At 39.6% G+C, this 13,632-nt stretch overlaps 1 protein-coding gene across 1 annotated transcript in view; it reads right to left on the bottom strand.

Annotated features, from left to right (window-relative positions):
- Nucleotides 1–420: 420 nt before the first annotated feature.
- rac3b (Rac family small GTPase 3b) overlaps nt 421–13,632 on the bottom strand; it is a 34,592-nt gene continuing 21,380 nt past the window's right edge. The window contains exon 6 of the mRNA XM_061908730.1: nt 421–4,375. Coding sequence (XP_061764714.1) covers nt 4,245–4,375 — 131 coding nt within the window. The 3' untranslated portion in view covers nt 421–4,244. The remainder of the gene's footprint in view (nt 4,376–13,632) is intronic.

Here is a 13,632-nt window from a genome sequence, read left to right as displayed (position 1 = left end):
AAGCTCATTGTTTTTTTTGAAACTGCACCAATTTCCTCAGAATTTTTAACAAATTTGAAGTGTTTTGTCCATATGATAATTTTTGATTCAAACATTTCCAGAATGTGCTTGTTCTAATTTTGCCCAAAGTAAAACAAAGAAAACAACCCGAGGTTGCCTTTAATTTTGAGTTATCATGCCATGATTTTACAATTCCGGCCCACTTGGGAATAGATGTTCCTCCGTACGGCCCTTGAACTAAAATGAGTTTGACACCCCTGGTGCAGATCATATTTTGAAACGTGCATTTAGCTGAATTCAGACAACAGATGACCAGATTATTTCTAAATGTTTCTAAGGATTTATTTAATTCCAGGCTTTTTGATGATTTTGCAAATAATGTTACGTCGTGTCAAATAAATGAAGACAAAAAGTCAGACGTACATATACATTTGCATTTAGTATTTCAAAAATTTAAACCACACAGACGTGAAGTAATAATAAAACAATAAAAAAAAAACAGACAGTTGGAACACGTATACAAGTCATCTTACATTACATACATACATACATACATACATACATGGCCAATGCATTTGAACCTCACCTAAGGATTACAGTGTGCCAAACGCCCAGATAATGTCCATGCAGTAGTAATTAGGTGCTGTGTTTGTCAGCTACAGTACACATTGACACCTTCGTTAGTCATTGTTCAACCACAGAGTTTGCTATGCCGACCAAAATAAACATGAGCAAAAAGTGAAGGAAGTGCTGCATCTGTTTCACCAGAGAGTGACAGTCACATGGATGGATGGAATGAAATGTCAGCCGTTAAAGAAATCATTTTAACGCACAGTGACGCCCTGCGACCATACAGAAATGCATTTATTTTGTAAATGGTAACATTATTTCCACGGATGAAGATCAATCCTCATCAGAAAAACTTCAACATGGATCACTTTGCATCATTTTAGAGTACCATTAACCATATATTTAGGTACATTAGAAGGGAACTGCACTTTTTTGGGGGGGAATTTTGCCTATCGTTCACAATCTTTATGGAAGACATGACGACAGATGGATTTTGTTTTAATGCAATCTAAATATGTGAAACATTGGATCAAAAATCTGCTTATAATAGAGCAGATGGGAGCCGTTCAATTCTGCCTATAAAGACCATAAAAACATCCAAACACCTCCATTAAAGTTTTATATACATGATGTATGTTTATATGTCATGTAGTGAGAGGCACATTTATAATAACATTTAATATTTACATATTTTTGTCATTTTAAGCATGCGCGGCACATTAAAAACGCATCAGGTTTGCTTTTTTCCTACTTCATCACTGATTTCTGCTCACTGCAGCCAAAAAACATAATAACACATCACTTACTGTACGAGGTCTGATGTCATTATGATGCCGACTGCTGGGATGTTCATATATTCCCATTTAGGTGAAGAATGTCTCATAATCCTCACGCTTTTCGTGTGGTTCTCGACAGTTCCAGGTCCTTAAGTGTCCCAACTTGTCGGATTATATCTTTAGCCATCTACTTTTCAGGTTAAAAGGCATGATTTATGATCTACAATTTATTTACAGGGAGCAAAGAAGCGAGGAAACGGCAGACCACTCGATGATGGAAACATAGGGACATACGGACGTTATCACAGAGCCACAATAAATAGTTTGTCTGAGTTAGCGCTTATAATAACAATGATACTGATACTTGGCTAATATTCAAGTCATGAAATGTAAATGGGATATTGTTGGCGCTTTTTCCTGATGAGAGTGCGGAAACATGACCACATCACACCAACTCTCAAATCCCTTCACTGGCTTCCTGTTCCATTCAGGATTGAATTCAAAATCTCCCTACTAACTCACCAGTGCCTCCATGGAAATGCCCCCCTCTACCTCAAGGAACTGCTCACCCCCAAATCCTCCACACAACACCTCCGCTCAATACAGGCTAACCTCCTCCAACATCCACGGACAAAGCTTCGAACAATGGGAGATCGGGCTTTCTGCTCCGCTGCTCCCAGTCTGTGGAACACGCTCCCTGACCACCTGAGGGCACCTCAGACTGTGGATGCTTTTAAAAAAGGCTTAAAACCCCATCTTTTTAAAAAAAAGCCTTTCTATAGACATGCATGCTGGTTGTAGCTATTGGGCTGTTTCTAGTTTTATATTTTATTATTACTATTTTTTTACACTGTGGCACTTTGAGGTTGTTTGCTCAACGTAAAGTGCTTTTTACAAATAAAATCTATTATTATTATTTTTGAATGATTACTCATTGAATTTTATGGGCGGAATAATGGAGCTCCTATTGGCTGCGCTGTAAGCGGACTTCTATTTACTTTTATTTCATATTTAGAATGTATTTAAAAAATCCGTCCGTCGTCATGTCTTTCATAGTGATTGTGAACGACAAGCAAAATTCCAAAAAAGTGCAGTTTCCCGTTAATATATTTGTAAAGCATTCCTTTCCTCAGAATGATTCTGTACATCAGTAGGTGTCAATGCCATTCCTGTTGACAGCTGTGTGTATTACTGCAGTACAATATGAAATAGTACAAAAAGCGGTCACAAAAAACTTAGCTTAAAAACAATACTTTTTTGATGCAGTTACCCCAAAATAATAGAAACAATGTTTTTCCCCACACGCGCACACTGACAACATCAAAGCAACGATAGAATATTTGAAGACTCATGCAAACTCCTTCACCGTCAGAGGCAGAACTCAGGCAGCAAGGTTGTACGGCCCCCACGTTTGGCATGCTTGTCTGTCACATGTTCACAGTTCAGACACCCGAAAAACACTCGGGTAACAGCGGATGTTTGACAAGAAACAACATAAACATCCATCAGGTAATTTGAGGATTTTTTTTTAAACTGGATCTGTCCAGTCAAAGGAGATTAAGTAAACAGCCCTCACAAAAGATCTTAGGTCGCATCTTTGAATGCAAAGTTTAGTTGAAAAAAAGTTCTGGTTAATTTCAGTAGTCTTTTGACCAAATATATTGGGAATAAATCCGGTTCATTCCAGTTATCCTCATCACTTTCATTTGTTAGACAGTGCGATTAAACCGGTGTGTGTAATAATCGATGAACCGCAATGAATGGAGGTTTGGATAATGTTCTGTCAGCCAGCAAAGGACCACTGAATGCAATTTTTTGTGTTATTTTGACGTTACATTTGTCACATAAAGATACCAACTCAACTGATGGGACTAGTTAATTGCGTTGGTTCAAAGGTGTTGAAAATAAACACTGTAAAAACTAACAACTAAAATAGTATCCGTCCCAACTTCATATGGTAAGTGCTAAAATCTGATATCTGTAATTACCGACAATGAGATTATTGATTACCAAACATATACAAATATACAGTAACTACAACGAACCAGAATCTTGCGTAGCTTTAATCATTGTTTTATTATGTTATTGTATTTAGATTCCTGGCATTCCTAACTTTACTGACCGATACACTAAATTATATTCATTTGTATTCCTCTTAATAAACATGGTAATTTCCACCCTCATTTTAACTGATGTTTTCATCAACTCATTATGGTTAAACAGTTTGTCAGAATTGTTTTTATTTGTGTTAATGAATACACCTATCACAGCTACATTTTAATGAGTTTTTTCTCATGAAAATATGTCATTAACGTCACTCTGCTTAAATTTTACTGACCGGTTCACCAGTCATTTTTCGCATGCAGAGATTCCCAAAGTGATGGTAGGGAGTCAAAGTGGGTTGTGGGTGCCACAGCTTTTTGACTCATGTTTCTCATAATAAATTGATGCATTCTCTATTTTTCTTAAGTCTGGTCAACAAATGTCTCCTTTGGGTGTGATAAGATGGAAAAAGTTTCTAAAAACGAAGAGTTTCTCAGCGACCTTAAGACTTATTCACAGTTCACTCACTCGCGAGGCGACACTTCATTCATTCAAAAAGCAAGCGCACTGAGAAAGACAGGACTAAGCTGCTTAAGACGAGCAATAGAAACCAAAATCAGCCCTCATGGGAACTCGGTGTGGTTCTAAGAGTAGAAAGTAAGTGTACAGTCAATGTCTTTTACCTTATTCAGTAATGTTATAACAATCAGAGGAGATATTGATCCTGTTACCAATATTGCGTTGAAAAAACATCAATAGAAAGGAAGTGATCTCAGCGGTGCACACTCACTCAACCTAGTTACCCCCCCATCCTAGCGGGTGTTGTTGACATGTTTCGGCAGCGTCTTCCTTATCTCAGAACATGGTGCACCTCTTTCCCCTCTTCTTCACAGGCGGAGGGCAGAGCACAGCTCGAATGGCCTCGTCGAATACTGTCTTCAGGCCTCGCTGGGTCAGTGCTGAACACTCAAGGTACTTCACAGCCCCTAAGGAGCAAGGAGAGAGCAAGCTCAGAGACATGTTTCCCAAAAGTTATTCTTTCCTAAACCTAATTCCTCCCGAACATGAGCGTGCCTTCAATCTTATTCCTATTTGAAATTTACCCATAATGTACTATTTTTGCAAAAATTAAAAAAACCTCAAATACAAGACGGCGGATGTCTGAATGGTTAAACATCTCTGGTACCTCGGTTTTCTGTATTATTACGTTCCAAAAGGCCTGTTGGAAAATGAAATTGTAGAAAAACCTAAACAATTGTTCCCAAAGTTCCCATGATCCCAATGTAAACCTAATTAATCCATTCCAGACACACAAAAATGTTAACACAAAACCCTTTGAATCGAGAACTATTAGTTTTACATACAGAAAATGATGCAAAATGTGTTCAATTCAAATTAGCTGACTTTCGGTAAAGTAAATATAAAGACTAGAACATCTTATTCCCCCTAAGTCCATAGTTTAAAAATATGTGATTCAAAAACCTAAAATGTTTTTTTTAAGCATACAGTAGTTGCATACACCATAAGGGCGTGACGACAGTGCAAGATGGCAGTGGCGTGTTGTGTGCGTTATCACATCAAAAGGGGCGGTACAGCTCGGTTGGTAGAGTGGCCGTGCCAGCAACTTGAGGATTCCAGTTCCGATCCCCACTTCCACCATCCTAGTCGCTGCCGTTGTGTCCTTGGGCAAATTTTTACCTACCTGCTCCCAGTGCCACCCACACTGGTTTAAATGTAACTTAGATATTGGGTTTCACTATGTAAATAAAGCGCTTTGAGTCGCTAGAGAAAAGGCGCTATACAAATATAATTCACTTCACTTCACAAAAGTAGAGTTTCCCAACATTGAAAGTCAGACTTTTTTTTAAAAACGCACCTTTAAAACTAAAAGCGAGGTGAACACAATTAAATTATTTACAAACCCTGTTTCGATTACAATGATTTGCAAATCCTTTTCAACCCATATTCAGTTGAATATGCTACAAAGACAACATATTTGATGTTCAAACTGATAAACTTTTTTTTTTGTGCAAATAATCATTAACCTTAGAATTTGATGCCAGCAACACATGACAAAGAAGTTGGGAAAGGTGGCAATAAATACTGATAAAGTTGAGGAATGCTCATCAAACACTTATTTGGAACATCCCACAGGTGTGCAGGCTGATTGGGAACAGGTGGTTGCCATGATTGGGTATAAAAGCAGCTTCCATGAAATGCTAAGTAATTCACAAACAATGATGGGGTGAGGGTCACCACTTTGTAAACAAATTGTCAAACAGTTTTAGAACAACATTTGTCAACGAGCTATTGCAAGGAATTTACGGATTTTACCATCTAGGGTCCATAAAATCATCAAAAGGTTCAGAGAATCTGGATAAATCACTGCACGTAAGCGATGATATTAGGGACCTTTGATCCCTCAGGCTGTACTGCATCAAAAACCGACATCAATGTGTAAAGGTAATCACCACATGGGCTCAGGAACACGTCATAAAACCACTGTCAGTAACTACAGTTGGTCGCTACATCTGTAAGTGCAAGTTAAAACTCTACTATGCAAGCAAAACCCATTTATCAACAACACCCAGAAACGCCGCCTGCTTCGCTGGGCCCGAGCTCATTTAAGATGGATTGATGCAAAGTGGAAAAGTGTTCTGTGGTCTGACGAGTCCACATTTCATATTATATTTGGAAACTGTGGACGCGGTGTCCTCCGGAACAAAGAGGAAAATAACCATCCGGATTGTTATAGGCGCAAAGTTCAAAAGCCAACATCTGTGATGGTATGGGGGTGCATTAGTGCCCAAGGCATGGGTAACTTACACATCTGTGAAGGCACCATTAATGCTGAATGGTCCATACAGGTTTTGGAGCAACATATGTTGTCATCCAAATAACGTTATCATGGACGTCCCTGCTTATTTCAGCATGATAATGCCAAGCCACGTGTTACAACAGCATGGCTTCGTAGTAAAAGAGTGCGGGTATTTTCCTGGCCTGCCTGCTGAACAGACCTGTCTCCCATCGAAAATGTGTGGCGCATTATGAAACGTAAAATACGACAGCGGAGACCCCGGACTGTTGAACGACTGAAGCTCTACATAAAACAAGAATGGGAAAGAATTCCACTTTGAAAGCAAAGCTTCAAGAATTAGTTTCCCCAGTACCCAAATGTTTATGGAGTGTTGTTAAAAGAAAAGGTGATGTAACACAGTGGTGAACATACCCTTTCCCAACTACTTTGGCACGTGTTGCAGCCATGAAACTCTAAGTTAATTATTATTTGCAAAAAAAAAAAAAAATGTTTGAGTTTGAACATCAAATATCTTGTCTTTGTAGTGCATTCAACTGAATATGGGTTGAAAAGGATTGACAAATTATAGTATTCCGTTTATATTTACATCCAACACAATTTCCCAACTCATATGGAAACGGGGTTTGTATATTAAGGATGTCCCGATCAACACTTTTTGCCTACGATTTTGTTCAGATTTTTTGGGCCTCAACTCTTATCTGATTTTGAGTCATGATCCAATACTTGGACAATGGATTATAGAAGTGAATATATTTTATAGCAAGTAACTAAAGTAAACAATCATATTTTTTTATACGGCATAGCTTAATAAATTTAGAATTTGCTAGTATTTTTATAAATCAGATGACGTAGTAAATGTGTGGCGTTTATAGGTGAACACAAGTGAACAATTTCCTTTTGCATACAATTGTTTTTAACAAAATAAAATGGTTAGTTCACAATAACTAAACAAAAACCAGGACTACTGCTGGATATCATTTAAATCATTTGGGTTTCCCCCTCAGAGCCTTCCTGTAATTTAGAGATTTACTCCGTGACTTTGTAAACAATAACAAAATCAACCACAACATGATATGCAATAATAAGAGTAAGAACCAAACAATTAAAATATTGATCTAATCACTCTGGTATCATTTATATACTGATACTACACAAGCTATCGATAGCATTAACATCTGGAATGATCACCCCTACATTATATTCACGTTTTACCGGTTAGCATCTTGTGTCGTCCTGCTTGAAGTGTGTGTGTAGCATGCGTGGGCACTCCTTTTCTTCTATTGGTACCTGGAAGATTTTTATTTTATTTTCCGACCATGGTGATGAGGATTACTATCTTAAAAGCGGCTTAGCATTGTTGATGGACGATGTGGGTGTTGCAGTTTGGTTAGTTAGTGGTTTTGTTGCTGATGTTATTTTGGTGTAGTTACGGCCGACGGTAATCAGTTTTGCTCAATAAAATAATTGTTGATGTACTGCACCTCCTCCCTAAAACATCTCGGCTGACGTTGTTATTCTTTCATCTGTTGTGACCACTTGTTGAAAATGTTACATAATCCTTTGTTACGTGGTTATTTGTTTAGAGTTTAAATTGGAAAAAGTTTTTGTGAGCTGCACAGATTTTCTGTTTGCTGAGGACAAGGTAGCAGTGCGCAATTGCACAGGCGCGCACCTCGGAAGGAACATTGGTGTAGATCAAACCATTTTTTCAGAAGGGGCCAGGGAGCTTATTGAAATAATTAAAATCATAATAATGTATGACTTGTGTCTTTGTTTTAATTCAGATTCATTCATATGAATATAACCGTTATTATTATGTGGCCGCAATGAAGGATGATATAGCAATATTGTTGTCCGGGTGGAAATCGGCAGAAATTTGTGAGAAAGGTAGGCCCAGGAGATTTTCAGGAGGGGCACTGAAATTCTGGACTGCCAGAAAAATCGGGAAGGTTGGCAAGTTGATAACAATGAATAGCAAAATGTAATTGTGCCTCCCTGAGCTTGAGTACAATCTTTAGCCTATCAAACACTGGGACAGAGCTACGGAAAAGATTGGCTCAGCCAGTCAGTTAAATGTATCATGACTAGCATTACAAGAGCTAAGCAGTATGGATTTTGGAGAAAAGACATTGTGTAAAAAGACGACCGTTGTGGGTCTTGCTGTATGTGGGGCATTCCCCCGAAAATGAGGGCTTTGCCCTGGTTGTATATATTTATATTCTTCTTATACTAGTTTATCCCCTACAATTTATATGCACACTTAAAAAATGTATCTAAAAATAAATCTGGGATAAAGGGCACTGAATTCAACTGAACATTCATCAGTGCTCATGTGGAATTTTAACACAATCTTTTAATGCTGAATACCATTTTGGGGGACAAATAATTATTGGGGGATGTCCAGTGATTTGTTTATGTCACATAAGTAACTGTAACTCCCCGTATACTAGAGTAAGTGAGTTGGGTTTTAAATAAGGTATTTTGATGTTTATTTCATTTAATAGATGACAGGCATGAATTTATACATGTTAAATTTTGTAGCATACCTGTATTTAGGCCTTCGACCTGGTGTGTGCCTTAAGCATTCAGCTTGTCACTAATAAAATGACAATTGAAGTGATGAAACTGAATCTAATTTTATAATTACAGTCTCTCCTAATGTTGCTCCAAAATTCAGTTTTTGTTTTGTTTTTACTTGCTTTTTATAAAATCGAGATTAAGAACAGGGATGAAGCAAATAAGTATTTCAATCAAAGGCGTTTGTTTTGTTTCACTGTCAAGGTTGCTCCATAACTATCTAAATCTCCTGCTATTTAAAAAAAAGTTAAAAATCATGATAAGATCTGACTAAAGTCTTCCGAGTTAAACAACAAATGTTGTAACGTTGCTTTTTGATCCTTCAAAGTCGGCTCTTCCTATCATTGTGAAAGAGAATTCCCCAGATGGCATCAGCGAGGAGTTTGAAATCCTAGCAGGGGTGCGGCAGGGAAGCACTCTTGCCCCTTTCCTCTTCATCATAGTGCTGGACTACGCGCTCAGGAAAGCCATCAACGGGCGGGAGCAGGAGCTAGGCTTCACAGTTACACCAAGAAAGTCTAAAAGAAACCATGCTGTAGCCCTGGCATACCTAGACTACGCAGATGACATCAGCCTGATGTCTGACCAAGTGGAGCAGGCACAGGAATACAGAGTGGAGGTGGAATGGGCTAAGGTTGGCCTCAGATTGAATGCAAAGAAGACTGAGGTAATCACCTATAACATCCTCATGGAGCATCCACCAATTTCAACATCAGATGGCAACGCTCTGCGAGAGGTCAATGACGTCACAGATTTGGGTTCCTGGATAAACTTCACAGAACGGGACCTCTAGGTCAGGAAGGCAAAAGCATGGGGGGCCCTGAACAGAAGAGTGTGGTGCTCAAATCTCACCTGACACATAAAGCTGAGCCCATTCCACGCCACTGGGGAGTCTGTTCTCCTGTATGGCCCTGAAAGCTGGACCCTGATGGACACACTGCAGAAGTCCCTAGATGGGTGCTACACCAAAATGCTACGAGGTGTTCTGAATGTGGACCAGAACATACACAACACCAACAAGCTGGTCCTATGGGAAACAAAGCATGGGCATCGATCGCGAGGATATCCCACGCTAATGTACATGGACATTGTTAAGAAAGATGTGGGAGCTTAAAGGGGAACATTATCACCAGACCTATGTAAGCGTCAATATATACCTTGATGTTGCAGAAAAAAGACCATATATTTTTTTAACCGATTTCCGAACTCTAAATGGGTGAATTTTGGCGAATTAAACGCCTTTCTGTTTAGCCCTCTTGAAGTGATGACGTCAGTACGTGACGTTGCCTAGGTAAGAAAGCCGCAATTTTCATTTTCTCAAACACATTACAAACACCGGGTCTCAGCTCTGTTAGTTTCCGTTTTTTCGACTATTTTTTGGAACCTTGGAGACATCATGCCTCGTCGGTGTGTTGTCGGAGGGTGTAGCAACACTAACAGGGAGGGATTCAAGTTGCACCACTGGCCCAAAGATGCGAAAGTGGCAAGAAATCTGCCGCCAGACCCCATTGAATGTGCTGGAGTGTCTGCACATTTTACCGGTGATGACAGACATGGCACAGAGATGTATGGATAACCTTCAGATGCATTTGCAACGATAAAGTCAACGAAATCACAAAGGTGAGTTTTGTTGACGTTGTTGACTTATGTGCTAATCAGACATATTTGGTCGCGGCATGACTGCCAGCTAATCGATGCTAACATGCTATTTAGGCTATAGCTGTATGTACATTTGAAACTATATTACGTTTCCTTCCACCCACATTTAACGCGAAAAAAACCCTTACCAATCGACGGATTTAAGTTGCTTCAGTGTCACAAGATGCGAAAGTCCTGATCGTTTGGTCTGCACATTTTACCGGCGATGCTAAAGCAGCTATTCGGCCATGCTATGGCCGGATAGCGTCAATAGCTATTCGCTCAATAGCTTCAGTTTCTTCTTCAATACTTTCATACTCCAACCATTCGTTTCAATACATGCGTAATCTGTTGAATCGCTTAAACCGCTGAAATCTGAGTCTAAATCTGAGTCTAAATCCGAGCTAATGTCGCTATATCTGGCTGTGCTATTCGCCATTGTTTGTTTACATTGGCAACACTGTATGACGTCACAGGAAAATGGACAGTGGCTTTAACTTTAACTTAACTTGGTGAATTTTGCTTCACAATGATAGGAAGAGTTGACATAGAACGATCAAAAAGTGACAACGCTTCAATCAAGAGAGTTTTAAAGCGAGCGAGGCCTGGACACTTGGGTAGCGAGTATGATAAAAAATAAGTCATGTGGAGCTAAAGATGTGTCTCGTGGTCAGACTCGGCATGGATGGGAACAAAAGAGGTAGGAGGGAAATCGGGTGTTCAGTCAGCGTACTGACCTTAGCTTTTAAGTTATACTTCTTTATGCTCATTTTCGTTCGTTATTTATTTTAAATGTTGTGTTGATTGTTTTTTGTTTGACCTTAACTGAATAACATAAAACAAACAAATACATTTGAGGAGAATGACAACGTGAAGGTAACAGTGGGTTTGGAGGAGTAGAGGCTGAAATATGCTCTCCCATCATGTAGCTTGCATTCCCTTTCATGGCGTCTGTATTCGTTAATAGGTAAAGTAAATGAATCATTTTTGAAGTCTTTCCACAGGTGCTGACACATGACTCACTTGACTTGCAGTTCTCTTCCAAAAGGCTAGAGGGCAGTGTTTTCCTGATTGAGCAACCACAACTCTTGCTGACTAGCTACAGTATTAGCTTCCTATGTCTAGTAGTAGTAACAATGGCGACTGATCAACCTGCACATCGTTGTTGGAGCTGGAACTAATCATTTTGAAACAACGGTCACTTTTATTGTCCATATTGCTCTGAAACCAAAGAAGTCTTTGGCAAAGGTGGGCTGTGCGGCCCCTGAAAGTCGAGGCAGAGGACGAGCGGAAAGAAAAACACGGTTTATGTACTAAAAAAGTAAACCAACCATACACTAAAAGTAATTTATAAACTAGACTAATAAATCCCTTGTAGGCTCAACAGCATACGGAGTCTTCCATCCATCCATCCATTTTTTACCGCTTATTCCCTTTCGGGGTCGCGGGGGGCGCTGGCGCCTATCTCAGCTACAATCGGGCGGAAGGCAGGGTACATACGGAGTCTTGATATCATTAAATATTGTTGGAAACCAAACATTGCTGAACAACAGGGAAATTCAGCTAAACAATGAACATATAAACGTCACACCATTAAATCAACAAACATGATGTGTACATGACAATTAAAAATTTGTAGCAGGAAATCAACTGCAAGAACTAAACGTATCCTTTTACTCATTAGCATCACGATCACAGCAATACGACACTCGTTAATGTCAATCAAATAAGGTACTTACCGAAGCACGGTAAACCCAATATTGTCTTACACGGATTAATGCTTAATTTGTGGACCCCATTCAGATGTAAAAACCTGATGTGCCTCCACTCTTTTCTTCTTTAAATCCTTTTAAGTGTCAAGGAAGTGCGGTCGAACAGTAACTTGGAACAGTTGACTTCGGTGATGTCGGATGGTTTAAATCTTTAGATAAATATTTATTTAGGTCTGTATGAATTCACTTCATCCCGTATTAATATTTTTTCATGATAGCTTGTATATTTGCCTCCAAATCTAAATCTCAAAAGACGCCCAAATCTGCCCTGTTGCATGTTAATAAATTTGGCCTAATGGGACACCCGGAAGTGCCCATAGGTCACATTATTGCAACCCAGCAATTTTCTGCCTGGGGGTCACTGGATGCAGAGTCTGGGTGAGGCTGGGCCGCAAGCAAAGATAATATTGCAGCGTCCCGGAAGAGTTAGTGCTGCAAGGGGTTCTGGGTATTTGTTCTGTTGTGTTTATGTTGTGTTACGGTGCGGATGTTCTCCCAAAATTAGTTTGTAATTCTTGTTTGGTGTGGTTTCATAGTGTGGTGCATATTTGTAACAGTGTTAAAGTTGTTTATATGGCCACCCTCAGTATGACCTGTATGGCTGTTGACCAAGTATGCATTGCATTCACTTGTGTGTGTGAAAAGCCGTAGATATTATGTGACTGGGCTGGCATGCAAAGGCAGTGGCTTGAAGGTTTATTGGCGCTCTGTACTTCTCCCTACGTCCGTGTACCACTCTGTACAGCGGTGTTTTGAAAGGTCATATATTTTACTTTTTGAAACTGAAACCGATAATTTCCGATATTAGATTTTAAAGCCTTTATGGGCCTATTATATCGGCATGTCCGATATTATCGGAAATCTGTACAAATAACGGTTTGTATCGGGTAAAGGTTATCGGGGACTGTTATTACTGACCAAGAGCTGTCGCGATGTGACTGCAGCCGGGCACGTAAGAAAACCCTTGTCTCCATGGCAACATCTCGGTTGCTTCAACTCATTTGCCGCTTTTCCACTAACACAGTGGTAGGCAACCCAGAACGTTGAAAGAGCCATTTTGGAGCCAAATAACACAATGCTGTCAAGGGCCATTCATATAAAACTCGCGGGCCGCACTAACATGAGACTTTCATATTAAGGTGGGGGCCGCAAAATACCGTCTCGCGGGCCGCAATTGGCCCGTGTGTTTGTGACCCCTGCTTTAGAGTGAGCCGTATATTTATAATAATATTAATAATAATAAAAATGTATAAGATTTATATAATGCTTTTTAGACACTTAAAAGTACAGAGAATTGTGGGAAGCCATCATTCATTCCCTCCACACAGCTGCCCTGGGGTAGACTGACGGAAGCGTGGCTATCAATTTGCGCCTACGACCCCTCGTACCACCACCAAACATCCTAACACATTTATACTCCTGTGCGAAGTGTCTTGCC

The sequence above is a fragment of the Nerophis ophidion genome, linkage group LG08 (assembly GCF_033978795.1).
Source record: "Nerophis ophidion isolate RoL-2023_Sa linkage group LG08, RoL_Noph_v1.0, whole genome shotgun sequence".
NCBI lineage: Eukaryota > Metazoa > Chordata > Actinopteri > Syngnathiformes > Syngnathidae > Nerophis > Nerophis ophidion.
Note: the sequence above shows the minus strand (reverse complement) of the source record. Positions and strands in the feature narration are given on the sequence as shown.